Source organism: Stegodyphus dumicola, chromosome 10 (genome assembly GCF_044657685.1).
Source record: "Stegodyphus dumicola isolate Sdum_Otavi_A_Nest chromosome 10, ASM4465768v1".
NCBI lineage: Eukaryota > Metazoa > Arthropoda > Arachnida > Araneae > Eresidae > Stegodyphus > Stegodyphus dumicola.
Window position 1 is genome coordinate 57,984,123 of NC_140777.1, and position 21,181 is coordinate 58,005,303.

General features: G+C 31.1%; 1 protein-coding gene across 3 annotated transcripts in view; it reads right to left on the bottom strand.

Annotated features, from left to right (window-relative positions):
* Positions 1-21,181, bottom strand: part of LOC118193414 (cyclin-Q-like) — a 75,288-nt gene that overhangs the window by 40,057 nt on the left and 14,050 nt on the right. For all 3 annotated transcript variants that reach the window (XM_035364494.2, XM_085824956.1, XM_035364495.2), the window contains exons 4-5: positions 15,723-15,855; positions 1,743-1,955 (exon numbers count right to left, since the gene is read on the bottom strand). In XM_035364494.2, the coding sequence (XP_035220385.1) occupies positions 1,743-1,955; positions 15,723-15,855 (346 nt within the window). The remainder of the gene's footprint in view (positions 1-1,742; positions 1,956-15,722; positions 15,856-21,181) is intronic.

The following is a 21,181-nucleotide window of genomic DNA, read 5'->3' on the forward strand; positions in this document are numbered from 1 at the left end:
AGCAACTTACAACTGTTAAAGCAGAAAAAATTAGAGGTTTCATATTCATTTTTCGTGCTTATTTATAATGACATGAAATAAGATAGATTACCACATTTGGAGCTTTGGTACATAGTTACAATTTATACCCTGTTAACCAAAAGCACCTAATTTTTTAAGCAAAACTTGGGGGGGGGGTCAAATAATGGTCAGAATCTATGTTAGCTCCTTTTTAACTTCTAACATCAAGTAAACTAAGACTATGTTACAAGCCCATCAATACATGGTCAATCTGATTCCATGTATTCCCATCTGGGGAGTGCCATGTACTTTTATGTATGTCTCTGAGCAAAACATGTGCTCCTAATGACCATTTCCACTTCAACTGCAGTCTAAACGTATATTTCTATTGTCACTGAACTTGTTCAGGCTATGTTTTCCATTATAGTTCTGTACATTATAATCTATACCTTCTCCACATTAAGATATCCTATAACCACTTTTATATCATTAGATGGGCATTTGTTGTAAGTTTCTTCCAGCTTTACATAAAACATCTCTTTTTCTGGTTCCACATTGTCCTCACTAGGTGCATGTGCACATATAATGCTCAAGTTTATGGTATGGTCTTTACTTGTATTTTACAATTCTTTTGTTAACAGGCTCAAAATCTATAACTTTATCTCAAATTCTTTTATTTACCATGGACCTTGTACAGAAGATGTTTATCTTGTCAGCCAAAATATAGGCCAGAACTTTTCTTGTCTAGTTTTCCTTTCCTAAGCATTTTATCTCCTGCACAGCCAATATATCAATTTTATATATAATAAATTTATCTATTAAATTTTTCAGTGCTCTACTCTTAAAACAGCACGAGTACATTCCATGGTTCAATCCTCATGTTGTCTGGATAAAGTTTGTCTGGTCGGCTTCATGCTCAGCCTTCAACCTAGAAGACCAGTCTTCTGATACCCGTAGGTGCAGGGTGTTCGGCTATACCCCCCAGACACAGGATACCTATTTTAGTCACCTTTTATGACATGCATAGGCTATGTTGGGACTATTCTTTCACACCTGGTCACCACACAGGTGTCTGATATAAAATACATTAATATTTAATTAGCTATAGTAAATTTTATATTCTTCTGCTAATTTTATTTTGTAATTGTTTTACACTTTCATACTCAACATTTTAAAATTTCAAATTTAAAAACATGGAAAGCTTTAATTTGCCAAATTAATTTTATTATTTGTTTTAAAAACGAGGAAAACAAATTTAATAAATAATGCACATACCATCGTGTAAATAAATTTAATGTAACCCTATATTGATGTAAAACAAAATTAAATACAAACATTGATTTATTAAACCTTGGTTGAATCTTTACATAAAGTACTATAAATTTCTACAGTAATAATACATTAGTAGAACTGAGACAATTCAGATCAAAGTTAAGGAAAATCACAAGGGTTATGAGAATGAAATATGGCCACTTTAAGTTTCATTAATTCAATAAATTTCATTTATGCAGTAAAATATTTCCTTTCACAAAGCCTAAAAATTAAAAACTGGGAGCTTCAGTGATCTACCGAAAGGTCAGGAATATCGGAGTTATGCCATATTATATCTGAAAAGTGTTTTCATTTGATATTTTGCTTAACCATTCTAGCATAAACAACCTAATTAAATAGTCAGGACATCATTTTATATACAAGCACAGTGGGACATGTACAATAATTTTATTATTGCAATAAATTCTTACCTTATGCCATTCATCAGAAATTGTTGGCTGAACATCAATGTTTGTAAGGGCTGCCTGAATGGCAGCAATAGCAATATGACTGGCTTGATAATCCAGACACTTTTTTGATGTGTAAAAGTCTGATATAATCTTCCACACACATTCCATATATGATTCCCAAACCAAAACTATTTTAGATAAAGGTAGAAGATTTCGAGAATAAAATGCAACATACTGAAAGAGAAAAGTAACAAATATTAAGTAACTATTGATTTTACATTTAACTTCGGAAAAATTCAATATTATCTAATTATCAGCACCTCCTATGAAAAGTAACTAACTCATGGGCAATTTTGTGACCTACCGGGCCCCCCCCCCCACAAAAGGCTAAGAATATGAAAGAAACTGAGAAAAAACAAAAGCTTACAGGACCAATATTTACATATATTTGCAGCTGGTGGAATGGTTAACTCTCAGAAAGGTACTTGACATATTTTTCTATCAACAGAACTGGCAAAGATTCCACCAAGCTGTGGCAAAGCCTGAAGGAATACATTATTTATTTAGTTAAATAACTAATAGATACAAGTCACAAATATGGCAAATAAAACCTTAAATAACTATGAGCTCAGCTTCTGAGACTATCTGGCAAAGAAATTCATTAACCCTCTGACCAAAATGAGGGTTTTGCTGAGAAAGACATTTCCAAACACTGACACAAGAAAGAAGTATTTTCTTGATTTTTAATGCCAAAATGCCTAAAATTTTATACCTGGATTTATGCACTTTTAACATATTGCCTTAATTTCTAGGACATATGCCAAGGTGCATGTACTCTTAAAAATACACTTATATACACTTAAAAATGTCAAAAACATTCTACGCTGTATTTCTACAACCTTGTCAGTCAGACAATTAAAACTAGCACTAGTCATTCTGGTGACCAAAGATCCCTAATGAATTATAATGACAAAACTAAGAAATTGAAGTCACATAAATTCACCAAATATGAATCTAAGTAGTATCACAATCTGTTCCATGAACTCTTTGACAGTGCCATTTTGACAAATTATACAGTCTTTTAACATTCTAACTATATACATTGGTTTAACCAGCCTTGAAACTTTGAAAATACAGTGGTACTGGCATATACTGTCACTAATTCGTTTCAAATCCTGCTACGTTATATCAAACAAATTTGTCCAATATGAAAATTTGTTCTACTAAAAAAACCATACTGTTATTATTATAACATTATTTAACTCTAAAATACAAATGCAGTGATTGAAATATATACTTTACATAAATGAAGCACTACTCTTAATACTGTACTATGCACCACATCAAAAGCAATTTTTCAACATGATATAACATCTCCAATCTTTATTTGATAATCGACTTCAGTCCTTCCCAACATAAGCCAATTAACAGCATCGTTGTTTATCACTACCGTAGATACCACCATACTCAGCATATGGTATGCAACCGGCCAAATAACAGATATGTATGACATCTTCACAGTTTTCAACAAAGGGGTACTGTAACACAAGTAGACACTCATAGGCAATCGTAAGATTATCTCAAAAGAAGGAAACAAATGTTGCGCATGCAGTCATGACTAGATGAACTCTATTCATATTCCAAACAAATGTGAAGACATGAGAAAGAAACTGTCGTGTTTGATGACATTGTCAAAAATGATCAACAGCAAAATATGTAAGTGCCTTTAAGTGTAAATTCATGTGTACTCAAACCACAGTACCATCACCAAGTCTTTTGGAAATTAAGCTTTCAGGACCATCAATGAAAAAAAAATTAAGGACCTATCAGCAAACAGAACTTAATAAGTTAATGCAATCATCTATGCAACTGCCTGTTCTCCTGCAATGTTATTTTAAAAATTAAACAGGAGTATGTACATCATTATTACACAATATAATACTTAACATAAAAAAAGTTTAAAAGAAGTTTGAGAATAAAATCATTACAAATTTTCAAGTAGGTAACATTATAACAAATTTTTAAAACATGTATATTTTACACTTATAATACAAACGTGGGGAAAATTAAAGGAACAATTAGAAGAAAGGTGCTTATGCTAATTTTATTAAGTGAAGCTGAATGACAGGTCATTAGTTATCAGGTATCTCAAGGTCAACGTTGGGATTCATATTCACTACACTTATACATGCAAAATTTTTACACCTATTCTTTAAGCATATGTAGAAAGAAATGCAAGGGGTACTTCAAATTCTAATTTCAAAAATTGTTTGAGAAATGGGTAAATTTTTGTATGTGAAAGATTGAATACTTCATTGAGAAGGCATTTGATAGATTGTAAAGAACAATATGTGATTGGGAGAATGGAAGCAGGGCAAACACTAGCACAAATCTATATCGACTTAAGAATAGCAAAAAGTACCTTGTCGAGAACCTGAAAATTATTTTAAAAACTGCTCATATATGTAGACCAGGTCAAGGTTGAAAAGTGCCACACAAACAGCCTGTTTAGAGCTCTTATTTGGAAATGATTTCTAAAAGAAATAGGAAAATGACCCCAGTCCAGACAGCAAAGGAATTCACTGCAGCTACAGGAGCTTGAGTATCCAAATAAACCAAGAGTGACAAATTGTATAAAAGGGGCCTGTATGCAAGGAAATTCATGATCTACTTCCTACTCCGCTAACTTAGGTTCCGAAATGCACCAATTCCAGTTGTGGTGTAGAGATTGTCATGATTTAAAGTACCGAAGACTAGAGCCAAATTCTGTTTACTGATGACTCAGCTTTGTTTGGAGCATGATTCCAGACACATTACAATCTGGAGAGATAAAAATACATGCAATAAGGCTGCAAACAATCAGGAAAGGGACCAGTACAAAGGTTACTAAATCAAAGTGTTGTGTAATTTGAAGGAAAAGGCTAGAGGGCGCTGTTGCTCGCATAGTTTAAGGAAGAAAATAAAGTTTGTTCATGTTGAAGGCAGCGGCCTAAGAATATGCTCTGTATATAGTGAACATAAAATATTGTTAAAAATGTAAAAGTGTTAAAATTAGTAAATTCACTGAACCACCATCACCACCATGATTTGGAAATGCAAATTGCAAAAATTATTAGATGGTGCATGCGGCGTAAATTAAGGCTTTGTGAAGATTTTAGGTGTTCGATCTAAGTGTTTCGATTTGAATTTAACAATGGATATTTCATATTCAAGGGACAATGGAATTCCAAATAAAGGTAGGGAAATCTTAAATTTATTATTTAGTGATTATTTATAGTAAATTAGTAAGTATTTATTATCGCTGTCGTGGGTGTATTTAAATTAAATAAAATGGAAGATAAGTTAGATAGGTTGAAACGTAAACGTTCCACATTGAGATCTTCTGTTGCTAGGTTAATTAAAGTGATTGAAGATAAATTAAAAATTGAAGGGGAGGAAAATTTGATTAAAAAAGTACAAGAATTGTTTGAATTATTAACAGAAAAGAAAAATAATTTGAGAATGCTTGATTATGAAATACAAGAGTTAATTGATGTTAACTTAATTGAAGAAGATTATAGTATAAGCGAAGAATACAATGACAAATGTATAATAGCTTGTAGTCAAATTAAGCAGTTTCTAGGTGCGGTTACCGCAGTACCACCAGCAAGGAATCCCCAAAGTTCCGATTTAAACCAGTCTAGTGGTAATGGAATTTTGCATGTAAGTTCCAGTTCCAGTGGGAGTAGTACGCTAAAATTACCAAAATTAATGATTGATAAATTTTGGAGAGACCCCAAACAATGGAATGAATTTTGGAATAGTTTCGAAAATTTGATAGATAAAAACGAAACGCTTTCAAAAATACAAAAATTTGCATACTTAAAAACATTCTTAACGGGACAAGCTTTGAATGTTGTTTCAGGCTTTGAATTAACAGAAAGTAATTATGATAGTTGTGTAGCATCACTAAAGGACAGATATGATCGAAAAGACCTGATCATTAATTCATTCATGAATAAAATTCTCAATTTAGAAGCCGTTAAAAATTCTGCTAACGTAAATTATATGACGAATTAGAAGTTTCGATTCGTAATTTGGAAACTTTAGAAGTAACTTCAGGCTCATATGAACATTTACTAATTCCAATATTATTAAAATTAATTCCGCACGATTTAGTTTTGGAATTTAATTGGCAAAGAGGATCGAAAGATAAAGTTGAAGTTTCGGAATTAACACAATTTATTAAAACGGAAATAGAATGCAGGAAGTTTCAAATCTAGTATTAAATGAAAGGAAAAATCCTGTGTCTCCGCGAGTTGATCAATCAAAATATGAAACTAGAAAATATATAAAAAATACACCCACGGCTGCATTTCATGCTGCAGTTAACCGAAAATGCTTCTTTTGTGGTAATTTGCATGAGTCATTTAAATGCGAAGTGAATGTTTCTGATAAATTAAAGAAACTAAGATCCAAAAACCACTGCTATTCTTGTTTTAAAAAATTTCATACATCAAAAAAGTGTAGAAATAAAACTAAATGTAATAAATGTGGCGGTATGTATCACAATGAATCGATTTGTACTAATAAATCCCTTGTAAACAAAAAGTTGGAACAAGGTTATTCCGAAAATGAAACTGAATCTCTGACTTTGAATTCTCAGGAAAGAAAGAAAGTTCAAAACTTAAAATTGATTGCTTCTGTTCCTCAAGGTGATAATAATAATGACTGCAATGCCAGAGAAATATTATTACAAACTTGTACAGTTTATGCTTGCTCTAAGTATAAATCAAAATTAACTAGGTTAATTTTTGATCAAGGCAGTCGCAGATCCTTTATAACGAAAACATTGGCTGACTATTTAAAACTTACTCTAATCCGTTATGAAAGACTTTCTGTTTATTCATTTGGTGCCACGAAGGCAATGAATCATTCCTATCCAGTAGTTGAAATCCAAATTCAGAATTGGAAACAAAATAATAAAATAAAAATTGAATGTTTGATCTCGGATGTTATTTCCTTGAGGCCCATCAGTGTGCCTAGTAAACAAATTGCAGACTTTATGGAGTGTCTGGGTTGCAGATCGCGGATTGCTCAAGAAAAAATAACACAGATATAGAGATGTTAATTAGCGGGGATGAATTCTGGAATGTAGTTTATTCAGAAAGAAATAAATATCTGAAGGGTTGTACACAGTCAGTTCTGTGTTTGGTTGGGTTGTTGCAGGAATCGAGAAAAATAAAAAAAATAAAAATTGTTCTGAAAATTTAGCGGTAATGACAAACACTGTTGTACTGAAAGATTTAAGAGAGTTTTGGGAATTAGAGCATATGGGAATTAATGATTCTGATGATTATTCCGATATTGACTGCGAAATAATAGACCAGTTTGAAAGAAATTTGCACTTTAAAAACAGAAGATATGAGGTAATTTTAATCTGGAAATACAGTCCGAATAATCTAGGAAATAATTTTAAGGTAGCTAAGAAACGATTCACAAACCTTCACAATAAACTAAGTAAAACTCCGGAGATTTTTCAGGAATATAAAAATATAACTGAGAACCAGATATTAGAAGGAATTGTAGAGGAATGCCCGAATAATGATACAAATTTGGGATATTTTATGCCGCACCGAGCAGTGATACGACCTAGTGAAACTACTAAGGTAAAAATTGTGTATAATGCTAGCTCAAGGACAGAGGACACAAATTCGTTAACTGACTGCCTTGAATCGGGACCTAATCTAAACCCAAATATACTAGACATTATGTTAAATTTTCGTAAGTTTAAGGTAGCATTTTGTGGAGACGTTGAAAAAGCCTTTTTGATGATAGGAATTGCTGAAGGTGATAGATATCCTGTACCCCAGAACGAGCACTATATTGTCTGCATATCACACATTTGCTGATGATACTCTTAACACGCTGTCTTCCCTTAATGATCCAATATTTGTCTCTGATCTGAGTTAGTGTCGATTTAACTCCAGCATGGAATACCTTTTCATGTGAGTCTATGATGATCAATTCAGTAAACTTGCACTTAGAGGGTAATAGAATAGGAAGTTTTAAATTCTCGTGACAGTCTTCAAATTGAATGCAACCTTTCAACCAAAGAATTCCCTCCTCATCAAGCCTTGGATTAAGGGAGTAGATGGAAGAATCGAGAATTGATTTTTTATTTGATAACTTAATTATTTCCACTTGATATGATTCTCGTTGCGTAATTTTTACCCAATAATGTTCAGCTGCTTCAATCTCAAAAGCACTTAAAGGTCCATTCTCTGTAGACCTTTTCCGAAGCCTCCCAATAAATCTAAATACATAGGCAGTAATTCGAAGTAATTTTCCTAAAGAACTGAATTTTTCTATATGCAAAATTGGGGATTCATTGTTAATTACAGGTACAGTCAAAATAATACCTTTTCTTAACTCTAACGATTTTGAATTTGGTTGTAATTTCTTTTGTTTCGGAAAGTTTTCAGTAGGAAAACGTAACCAATGTGGCCCATGCCACCACAGATCATTCTTAACTAATCACTGAGCACTTATTCCTCGAGTCAGTAAATCGGAAGGATTTTGTTTTCCTTCACAGTGGTTTCACAATTTTTTGTTGCATATACCCTGTATTTCTGTAACACGATTGGCGATAAATGGTTTCCAATTATTTGGCGAACCTTTAATCCAAATAATGGCGATTTCGGAATCACTCCAAAAATAAACATCCTCAATTAAATCACCAAACAATTTTTTTAAATATTTGATGATAGGAATTGCTGAAGGTTCTAAAATTTCTTTGGTTTAATGAAAATAATGATTCTTTTAAGATTATGGAAATGTGTAGCGTAGCTTTCGGTTTGACTATATCTCCTTTCATTTTGGCCGCCACTCAGTCATTAGTTAAGAATGATCTGTGGTGGCATGGGCCACATTGGTTACGTTTTCCTACTGAAAACTTTCCGAAACAAAAGAAATTACAACCAAATTCAAAATCGTTAGAGTTAAGAAAAGGTATTATTTTGACTGTACCTGTAATTAACAACGAATCCCCAATTTTGCATATAGAAAAATTCAGTTCTTTAGGAAAATTACTTCGAATTACTGCCTATGTATTTAGATTTATTGGGAGGCTTCGGAAAAGATCTACAGAGAATGGACCTTTAAGTGCTTTTGAGATTGAAGCAGCTGAACATTATTGGGTAAAAATTACGCAACGAGAATCATATCAAGTGGAAATAATTAAGTTATCAAATAAAAAATCAATTCTCGATTCTTCCATCTACTCCCTTAATCCAAGGCTTGATGAGGAGGGAATTCTTTGGTTGAAAGGTTGCATTCAATTTGAAGACTGTCACGAGAATTTAAAACTTCCTATTCTATTACCCTCTAAGTGCAAGTTTACTGAATTGATCATCATAGACTCGCATGAAAAGGTATTCCATGCTGGAGTTAAATCGACACTAACTCAGATCAGAGACAAATATTGGATCATTAAGGGAAGACAGCGTGTTAAGAGTATCATCAGCAAATGTGTGATATGCAGACAATATAGTGCTCGTCCTGGGGTACAGGATATCGCTCCACTTCCTCCAGGCAGAATCCAAGAGTCGCCTCCATTTGCTGTGACGAGGTTGGACTTCGCCGGTCCATTTTATAGGAAAGACAGGCAAGGTAAAGTTTACATGCTGTTGTTAACGTGTGCGGTCACTCATGCCTTACATATAGAGATAGTAACTGATCTCAGCAATGAAAGTTTTTTGCTAGTTTTCCGAAGATTTTTAGCTCGCCGAGGACTGTGTACCACTGTGTACTCCGATAATGACAAGACTTTTAAAAGAGCTGACAAAGAACTAAGACATATTTTCAAAACTTTCAGTGACTCATTTGTGAAAGAATTATTTTCTGCTAGAGGCATAAATTGGAAATTTATTATTGAGAGGTGTCCATAGTGGAGAGGGTTTCGAGAGCGTATGGTACGAACCATAAAATCAGCTTACGCAAAATTATTGGTCGATCATCCCTTACTGTGAAAGAGCTTGAAACAGTGCTCATTAAAATCAAGGCAATGATTAATTGTAGACCAATTACCTACGTGTTTACCGATCCCAATGAACCTTCTCCACAAACACCTTCTCATTTTCTGGTTGGTAGACAATTACTATCTCTGCCTGCTACTAAAATAACATCAAATAACTTGATGGGATCAAGAAATGCAATTATTAAACGATATAAATACCATCAAGATATTTTAAATCATTTTTGGAAGCGCTGGAGATCAGAGTATCTTTTTAATCTGAGATCTGCCAATATTTGTCCTCCACACTCTAACGCATCTCTTTAAAATCAATGATATTGTCTTGATTCAAGACAATAAACATCCTAGAAATCTCTGGACAATAGGTAAAATTTTGGAGTTAATGCCAGACAGAGATGGTAAAATAAGATCTTGTATAATTAAAACACCTACTGGTACCTTAAAAAGGCCTATACAATTATTATATAATATGGAACTTAACTAATGTTTGTATTTTGTATTTTTAGGTTTGATTCTCTTGACCTTGCAGATAGGTATCATTTAATGTTTTGTAAAATTTATGTGCTTATAATTATGTATGCATATTTGTTATATTTAACCATTTCTCTAAGATTGATTGTTGAAATATTAATTGAATATTCTAGAATATATTATTGAAAGATGAACTCACCACTGAGTTCAGGTGGGAAGTGTTGTGTAATTTGAAGGAAAAGGCTAGAGGGTGCTGTTGCTCACATAGTTTAAGGAAGAAAATAAAGTTTGTTCCTGTTGAAGGCGGCAGCCTAAGAATACGCTCTGTATATAGTGAACATAAAATATTGTTAAAAATGTAAAAGTGTTAAAATTAGTAAATTCACAGAACCACCATCATCATCATGATTTGGAAATGCACAAATTATTAGACAAAGTATGGATGAACATCATTCCGCATGGAAACACTGACCTACACATTTTTACCAGTGCAATTACGAATGCTAAATGTACAAAGATAAGGTTCTTGACCCTTATGTCAAGTTGTTTACATGTACAGTAGGTAATAACTTTCTTCTAATGAACAATAATGCTCATGCCCATTACATTGTACTAGTGCATTATCTTGAAAACCAAAGAATTTGCAGCAAAGAAAGCAGTTGGAATGCCTCCCATACTCTCCAAATTTAAATCCAACAGAACTTGGATGGAATGTATTTGGATGTTGACTTACATTACTGTAACCTTCACCTAACATTCTCCTGGAGCTTCAAATATTATTCATTGTGAATAAATTTTCTTAGCACATTAAATCCTGGCCTATCTAATGCACAGCATAGAAATGTTGTACATTATGGCTGCATTTCAGTCAGGAATGACCATGCATCTTACATACTGTATATTTCGGCATATAGCATACACCTATAAGAATTATTTCAGCTTTTGGACATTTGTATCAATAAAACTTTCAAAGAAAATTTAAAATGATGGTGAAATACGTGACTGTTAGAAGGTGAAAAAATGCTATTACATCATGCCAGTCTAGTAATAGCGTACGAGTGCATACTAAAAGTATGGAATGAAATTCAGCCTGGCATAATTCAAAAGTCATTTAAAAAATGTAGTATTTCAAATAATCTAGATGGAACAGAATTCAGTAAAGTGTCTGAAGATACAATGAAAGTAGAATATAATGAACTTTTCAAGTTATCCGACAATCAAAATTTTTAAGTTTATAAGGTATATCATTTCATTTAAATAAACAGCATTTAAGGAGATGTAGAAACCTAACTTCTGTATGCTCATCTTTTCTGTATTTTTAAATCCAGCATGTAACACATAAATTTTCATCTTATTTTTTTGTATTAAAAATGTGTGTTATACGTAGGAATGTACGGTATATAGCTCCTGTTTATGTCTAAAATGTTATAACTTCAAATGAATGAATATTTCATTAGACTTGGACTCTTCACATGAACAATGCAACATCAAAATTTTTTGTTTTATTTATGTAGGTGTTGTTTTGTTAATAAACTAGTTTTCATCATACCTTATAATGCTAACTAATCACCCCAAGAAGCCTTATTTTAAGGTAGTTATAACAAGCAAATATGTTCTCTCAATTTTCTATACTTTTGAATATGGAAAATCACAAAAATAGAAAATAAAGGAAATTAAACATTGCAGGAATAGAAAAGATATTTCCAAATCATTATAGCCCCCATTATTTAAATGGCACTACCAGCCTTTTTCTTGATAATCTGTACCAAAGTAGCAAGTCTACTTGAAGCTGTAGGCAAACTATGGCTAAACAATCAGTAGTCCTAACTATGGCTAAACAATCAGTAGTCCTAGTCATTCATAGTCCACTTGACATGATAAAAGCTCCGAGTAGGTTGGTCACTTTGTCACAGATAAATTTCTATACAGATACTGACCTTAAAAAAAAAAAAAAAAAAAAAAAAAAAATCCCGGGTGATCATTCAGTACACACATATTTTAATGGAGCTCCATGAAAACTTGATCAAATCTGTGAAAGCCTTCGAAAGAAGGTCCTTAATGTCATACTATGGGTGACTGAAATGTGTATAAAACCTTTATATTCAAGATAAATATATGCATTCCAGCTATGTGATACGATTATAAGAGTAGAAACTTGCTTAACATTCAGTTTAATAACTTAAGAGAGTTTTTTTTTCATTCTCTAATCATAAACCTAAACCCCAACAAAAAATCAGATACCCTTTCAATGCCTCCAGACTGCCAGGTTCCATTCATTCTTTTACTACAACTATATGTTCATTTTCCCAACTTGTTTTCTTCAGTTCCAACAACTACACCAGAATCTCCAAACAAACTACTTTTGCACACATACATTTCTACACATAGCTCTCTGCAAAACCTCATCCTATATACTGCACACTTCTCTGAGACATATATATCAAAAGAAACTAAATCTCAGGTGGTCAGTTCCATGTAAAGATTTCTAATGGAGTTCCATAAGCCTTTCAGGTTGTGTCAGCACTAGAAACAGGGCTCTGCAATATCATATTCTAACTGATTGAATGGTGTATGAAACCTTCACTTTAAAGACAATTACACCTTCCATCTGAGACAATTATAGAGTACTGTTTAATGTTTCTTTTAATAAATCTGAGAAGAGTTTCATCATTCCTTGAACAAGCTTGGAGAGGGAAAAAAGATCCCTTATATGCCTCCACATAGTTAAATTCCATTAACTCTTTTACTATGGTTAAATTCTTGCTGTCAAAATGTGATTTCATCAATTAAAACAGTTGCACCAGAGCCTCCAATTATACTATTTTCATATACACATTTCTATACATCTCTGCAAAACCTCATCCTGTCCTAAGATATTTCTCCGAGACATTGATCTCAAAAGAATTGGGCAGTCAGTTCCATCTAGACGCATTCTACTGGAGATCTACAAACGTTTAATTGAGTCAGTGTGAACCCTGGAAACACAGTTCTTAAATGTCATAGTATGACTGACTGAAAGGTGCATAAAACCTTTTTGTAAGACATTACGTGCATTTCAGTTACAGACAACTACTGAACCCTACTTTATGATTCGCTTAATAACCTTGAGAAGAATTTTCTTCATTCTTTAATCAACAAGCAAGGGGGGAAAAAGTCAGACCCCCTTTCATTGCCTCCATGCAGCCAGGTTCCATTCGCTCTTTTACTATGAGCCATGTTCCATTAATTCTTATACTATGCTTATATACCTATATGTTTGCAAACAAATCTGCTTTCATCAATTTCAACAAATGCATCAGACTAATTCATTTATTCAAATAAAATATAATAACTAATTCATTTACTAAATTCGCTTATTCAAATAAACAAATCAAAGTTCTTACTAGTTTCTGAATCATATGCTAATTTGTTAACATCTTCATGAGTACCTGAGAAAATTTCCTTTCACTTTTTGATTTTATGTAATTAAATTTTTCCTCGATGATTTCCCTTTTCATCTTTGAATTTTTGGATATAAATAAAAATTCTGTTGTTCTAAAAAACTGCATATATCTAAAACATGCAGCAGAAGTTGCTAATCTTTTTTATGCAATTTCAGTGCTCAGAATAAATTTCGAAAAGTTCAGAGATGATATACTATGCATTCAGATATGCAAAATAAATCTTTTGAACTGCTAGTTTTCAATACATTTATTAAAAGAGAGATTCCTTTCTATGGATGCCTGTCTATATGACGAGAATAAAACCATTTTTGCAGTTTTCCATGGTTTTTAATAGAAAAAAAAAATAAAATAAAGGAGATAGAACTGTGTCAAGAAAAAACATTTGGTATCAAAAGTGGAAAAAGGTATTTTCTTATTATTATGGCAACCTTTTAAAACAGTGACATGAAACTTCTTGTTAGTAAATTGCACTAAAGCAGCAACCCTACTCAGCGCTCTTTGCAAATTGTGGCCAAAAAATTTAGTACCTTTGCAAAAAATGTTAAATTCTTAATTAATTCTGCACATAAGATCTTTAAATAGTGCAGCTTTTATAAAAGCTATGAAAATTCATCAAAATTAGTAGATATGCTTTACATTTTGCTAGAAACTGTAATCTAACAGAAAAACTGCTTCAACAGCCAACCACTATTCTTCTCTTATTTTATTGATTTATTTTTATTTGGATAGTTATTTCTTTGCCACAGGATTGCTTTGCATGGTCTGTCTTGTTTCTAATAGCACTAAAGCAGATGACCTCTCTTCTCAACATTTAGATAAATTTCAATTGGTCCACAGATATTTTTTAGAGTATCCTCAACCTTTTCAAATACCTATTCATGTCTTTGAGCTTTCCCATGAAGAATTAATTTTCAGATAAGAGCGAGCGAAATCTTAAGCTTTATGAAGTTTGAACTTTGACCTTCTTAACGGTCACATTTCCCTCCCAATAAATCAAAGCATGGCTACAAGATTTATTGAAATTTAAGAAGCTTTTTTTTTTTTTTTTCATTGCAAATAAGATTGTATTTTATTAATAACACCTATTTCAAAGACTGTCCGAAAAACAATCAGAAGTTTCAAAACTTGTTCCAGGATGGCCAAAAACATCAATCTTCAAATGTTCTTGTTCAGGATGGCCAAAACAAAATTCACAAACATCAATTTTGTACAACATCAATCTGTGATGGCTTTGTTATATGCTACATGGTGTGAATTCTATATTCATTTAAAGTGTTAATTTTGATAATGAATGGCAGTAACAGGAAAGTGATGGAAATGTCAATGAGAAAAATTAAGGAATTTTTGTCAAAGTATTATTCAGTCAATGATGCAAAGCACATGAAAACTTAATTTATTCAACATTTTACAACCAGGAGAGCATTTATTACCTTTCACAGAGTGTGAAGCAAAGACAAGCAGTAAAATTACATTTCAATTTCTAAGAACAATGTTTCATAACTACAGTAGGATGTTGTCAAATGAATTATACAAAAATTAGACAATGCACATGCAAACAAATATTAATGAAAGAAAGTTAAAAACACATTTCAGGAAAACAATGCACAAACAAAACCATAAAATAAATGCAAAGTCTTTAAGGATCAAAAATCATTTCTGAAAACTCTAAAGACTTAAAGATGTTTAATTATCATATGAAATCAACTAATGTGTATAATATGGTCATGCATGGTTTGGTTACTGTTTGCATGCATACTTGAAAACATGAAAAAATAAAATTGCAGAAATTCTATTGTATGTTGAAATTGGAAGTGCATATAATCAGCAAAGTACTAAAAATTCTGAAGAAAGTAAATGTAAGTTCCCAATGCATTTCTGAACATAAAACTAATATTAATTTTTTAACTGAAACAGCAAAAATGTTTGAATAATTATCCAAACATGCTTATTACAAAATTACACTACAATTTTTAAAAGAAATACTACAAAAGAAATTAACATTAAAAGTACGTAATAAGTACAAATTTAAGTAAATACTTTATTCACTCTATTTTTTAAGTTTTAATTCTTTACCTCATGTGCGATATTGTGCGAAGTTAGACCTTCCAGCATTCTGAACAAGAAAAGCTCAGTGATCTTCAGAGATTTTTCAAGGTCAATTTTAGTTTCACTATACAAATCCATCAAATATTCGCCTTTCACCATACTAAATACATTAAAAAACTTAATTAAAAAATAAATACAAATGAAAATATTTAACAGTAAATAGCAATTTTTTTAAATCCCAAGTATGAGAAATGTTATCATACGGTTCATCAAAAATGATTTTCTAAAATATAACTCAAAGCAGTGTTAAATCTTAAAGAATGTGTGTGGGGGAAGATGTAGGGTTTCAGAATTTAATGGTCATCAAAAGTGATTTATTAAGGTTTTTTATGCTCTCACTAAGATTGCAGTGTACATACTTGCTCTTGCGTCCCTCCCAAGCTTTATTATTAAGCATTGTTTCCTTCGCACTTACACTGCACACAGTTGAACAACAAAAATCACAAAATTTTTAAAAGCTGCATAGCAGCATATAAAGCACTGTTAAGTGTTAGCATACACTTTATTTTTTCAGTCTTTTCTCAGTTCGTAATATCAATATTTAGTTGTCTTAGTAAGATGTTTAATAAAAAATTCAATTCAACAGCAAAATCATAAAATGTTTAAAAATATCATATCTTTATAATTTCTGATAGTTTTATGTGGTGATGAAATTATTTTATTCCGTACTTTGCTGCTACTACTTGCTTTTGAATTGTTGAGTGTTAATCAAAAATTCATACAATTCACAAAAAATATGGAGTGACTAATAAAAAAAAATTCAAAATTTGTATTTCCAGATGCAAATGTTTGAGAGGAGGACTAAAACTTGATGGATCCAGGTACCGTCATTTTTCACAATATAAGAAACATAAACACACACACCCAATTTCTTCATTGTTTCTTTAAAAATAATACAGGGTGGTAATACAGTACAAAGTCCGTAATCGAGACGTCCATTATCTGGAATGATCTATAATCCGGAATTTTAATCATTTTTATTCTTCACATAGTGACCAGATGGCTGATTCATGACATATCTACGATTTTTAGAATATTAATAGGCAGCCATAACTATCTTCAAAAAATGGTCGAAAGAGACAGAACTGTGGATCACAGTTAAACTATAAGCTGAACACACCAACCCAAGTGGTAAGCAAATGCTAATATGCTTTTTAATATATACATGGCGATTTTAAATTACTTTTACAAATTAAGAGGGGTGATAGTACTCATCCAGATGAGTAATAATTATTATATAACGTAGGGTCGCATTCCACTCAGAGGCAGAAAAGAATAATATTAGAATTCCAATCTGAACTTACAACAGTGTTAGGAGTGTGAATGAATGAGACCAAATGTTGCACAATCAGTTTAGTGACAAACTCGCACAGAGTGCATGAAATGGATAAAACCGAAAAATTGGCATTCGAGTGTTAATTAGAGTTGAAACTTCGATGGTTAACACTCAAATGCACATCTTTGGTCAACAAGGTCTCAACCTCGCAAATGATTGCAACAAGTTAATTATCTAAATTATTAGGGGTAAATTATCTATTGGAGAGAAAACTACTTTGATAACAAGTATCAAGGTAGCAGTTGTTTTTCTCTTATTCTTTAATGGGAGGTATTCTTGCGCACTGACCTCCCCCCCCCCCCGATTCATTGCTATGTGTTTCAGTAAACCTTTCTAAATAAATGATTCTTTTATACTAATAGCTTGCAATTTTAGTTATTTCTTTTTTTATTAAAAATACTAACAGTTTTTAGCGTGTTTTTATTGATGTGCTACTTCAAAATCATTGATCTATATTCTGTGGCTAATGGATTCACATTCTGTCGTATCTTGTGTTATTAAGAGACACTGACGAAAGAGTTTGTTATCTGCAAAGCGTTTGTTTGTCTTAAGGATTTTCGCGACCATTTTTTTAGTTCTGTTCACTGAACACATCGTCTGTGCTACATTTTTAGGTAAGCACTGTTTATTGTACATTGAAGTGAATGATATCAGTAATAATTAATATGTAATAATAAAGTGTAATTTAAATGCTATAAACAAAAAGAAATACTGGCAGTAGATTAACTTTTATTTGTATAACAAAGAGTACAGAAGCAAGGACCATTATCAAAAGTCATCTTATTTTTGTCTCGCTGCTTAGAAATTTTATCTTAGGGAGTCTTTATTTGGTAGATATAATTCACTTTTTGTTGTTTTTAATGTTAAAAGATAATGAGAAAAAAGAATTGATTTTATGCCTTTTAAGTGCAGTACTTTCATCGAGTTCAGCTATTTCTCGAAATTATTCACAAAATAATTACTTACTTCCATGTGTGGTTACCACCACATTATAAATGAAGCCATACTTTCATAACCTCGTTTTAGTTATAGAGAACACGTTTTTTTTTAATTATTATAACTTTATAAATGGTGTATTACTTTAAAGCACTGAACTTTTCTACTTTTTTCCTATATGTAAATTTCGAGATTAGTATTAAAATTTATTATATCAGATCTTTTTTTTTCCGCAAATTATGTCCCACTTTTACACATATTTGTGTTGTTAAAGTAATCCAATTTCCTTATTAAGAGATTTAGTTAGAGAAAAATATTTTCCAGTTTAGGTCAAATTATTTAAATATGGCAAAACATACAAAGACTGCCTACTTAAGAGAAGGGATGCCTTTGTGGAGGACTTTCTAAAAAAACTAACTGTTATTCATTTTAAAGAAAAACATGAAAACCTGTGCAAATGCATTTGTTACTTAAAAGATTAAAAGAATATATTTATGTATTAATTTTTTAAATAGGTACATAAATTATTTAAATGAAAACAATATAAAAATAAGGAAATTACATTTCATATATATGAAGGAAGTTAAAATTTCACTTGTGACAAAAGAGTATAAATTAATATTAATTTGTCTCTAAAAGTGCAAGTTACTTCATGTTATAAAGAAACCGAATTTAAAATTGTATTTTAAGAAAATTTGACCTATTGCAAACAATTTTATAAATGTAATGAAAATAACTATAAATCGAAATGCATATTTAAGCTTCACCGATAAAGTTTATTTGAAATAATAATTTTATTTTAAATTAATACATTTCACTTCTGCAAACAATATATTTTATTTTGTTATTATAAACTTAAAAATTACATCTAACCCTCTAATTACGTCTAATTTAATTATCTAAGCTTTTCACATCTAGTTTTGCTTTAATGAATGTATCATTTGCAGAAACAGACATTGAAAAGATACTAATTTCTGCAAACGTATTTAAAAAGCTTAGAAAAATTAAGAAAGGAATCTTTCACAAAGGAATTTTAAAATTTCATTGTGATAACTTGGAAATTCGCATATTATAAAACACTGATGAATTAAAGTAAAGTCTTTGCCAAACAGGCGAAGAAAACCTGATTTTAAGGTAAAATATAACTTCATGGAATCTTTTTTATTGGGACAGACCTCAATTCTTTGCTGCATTTAAATAAGCAAATAAATTTCTTTGGAAATTTTATAACAGAAAAAAAATTCTTGGAGAGTCAATCGAAGGTTCTGAAAACTCCGTATAATTGCACTGCATTATACTGTGGGACAAACAAATATTTCTTTCAATGTAAGGGGTAGGACTTTTATATTTTCATTATTTTTTAATTTTAACAAAAGTTGTAAAGTTATTCCTATAAAATTAAGTAGTGGAATTACTTTTATTTTCATAAATACAGCCAATTTCAATTTGAACTTAAGTAAATAACAAAAATTCAGTTTTAATTGCGTAGTTTCTAAAACAAAAGGCATAAACGTGTTTTCATATTTCATTTCACATTGTGTTTTCATTTTTTTATATTAAAGAAATCAAATAATCTATTTCTCTTCAGTTAAAAGTATACTAAGAAACTGTTTTTTTAATTCTCGTCTAGTAAAAAAACTATAACATAATTGCTGAAAACATGTATTAATGCCTTTTTGACATCTTAACAGTTTGAAATCATTTCTGATTTCAATAAAGAAATCAAATGAAAACTTTAAATAAAACTGAAGTACTTTAAAGAAAGGAAAGCATCAGGGCTTTATCGTCAGATTTAAATATCTGAAACTAATCTCATAATTGCTTCTGCTAAATATTTTTATTACATTCCAAATTCTTATTTATAAAGTATATGTGCCCAACCACTTTCAAATGCCTGATTCACCCAAAAAAAGGCAGGGCTGTGTTGTACAAATTCATTTAGATTAAATTAATAACTTTTTGAAAGTATGCATTGTAACATGATATCTTCATATTATTTAAATTAAAAAACTGAATCGTGTTTATATTAAAGGAGAGGGATAGCAAGTATGTCTGTATCTCATGTAACCTCATATTTACATCAAAACACATTTTCTGAATCCTCATCTTTGCTCTGAAAAATCGTATTAAAATAATTCCAAATGCCCTGATTTCATTGTACGTTTGCAGAAATTTGTGGATAGCAAAAAAAATCTTCATTGATTTTGCTCGTGCTTCTATAAAGCTCATGCATCTCTGGTATTTTTCTCATTGATAATCGCTTCATTCTTAATAATAATTTTTAAATTTTCAATTGTTATATATTAAATATTACTGCTATCATTCAATCAGTATAAAATAAGTGTTTACTCTCCATATGTGATGATTAAATAAAGGATTTTTAACGAATGAGGAGAAAAAAGGTATTAAGAAATATAGTTATTATAAACATTGCAAGCCAAAGAATATTTTTTGAAATATTTCTATTTTGAAAGAGGGGGGAGAAGGTGTTAAGAAATAAAATTAAATTTTTAATAAGTTATAATAAGAACTCAGATTTTTAATACAATTTAGAAATTTTGGAAACATATGAACTGTCTTTAAATATTAAATTCTAAAGAATGAAAGCAAAATTATGTAGCTTCTAGACAGCTTATACTCAAAAGTATTAGCAATGTAATACGGTTAGAGAATGACCACATGATCACTTTAGCATCACATATATTGTAATACGTTCTGCATTTTCCGTACATTCTAGTTTATACCGATGTGTAATTAACATAAATGGGTTACAGTTATATAACCTTAGTAGGGTGAGATACAACTTCAGTAAGATGAGAAACTTTCAAATGATTATATTGGATATTTTCAATTATATAAAAATTTCGAATATTACAGAAGTATTTTAATACCTTGAAAAGTATACCTTACTGGACCATTAAAACATTGTAGTTGTTACCTGTTCTCTAAAATAGGAGTTCATCACTCTAATCATTTAGAAAGTAATCTAGTGTTGTGTGAAATCCATTTACATCTTTAGTGACAGTATATTCATGGCACTTTATTATGCTGCATTCATGGCACTTTATTATGTTGCATTCATGTCACTCTATGGCTTTATATTAAAGTCGAAATGAGTTGTTACATGAATGTCGCAGTGTGACCTCATAACAAT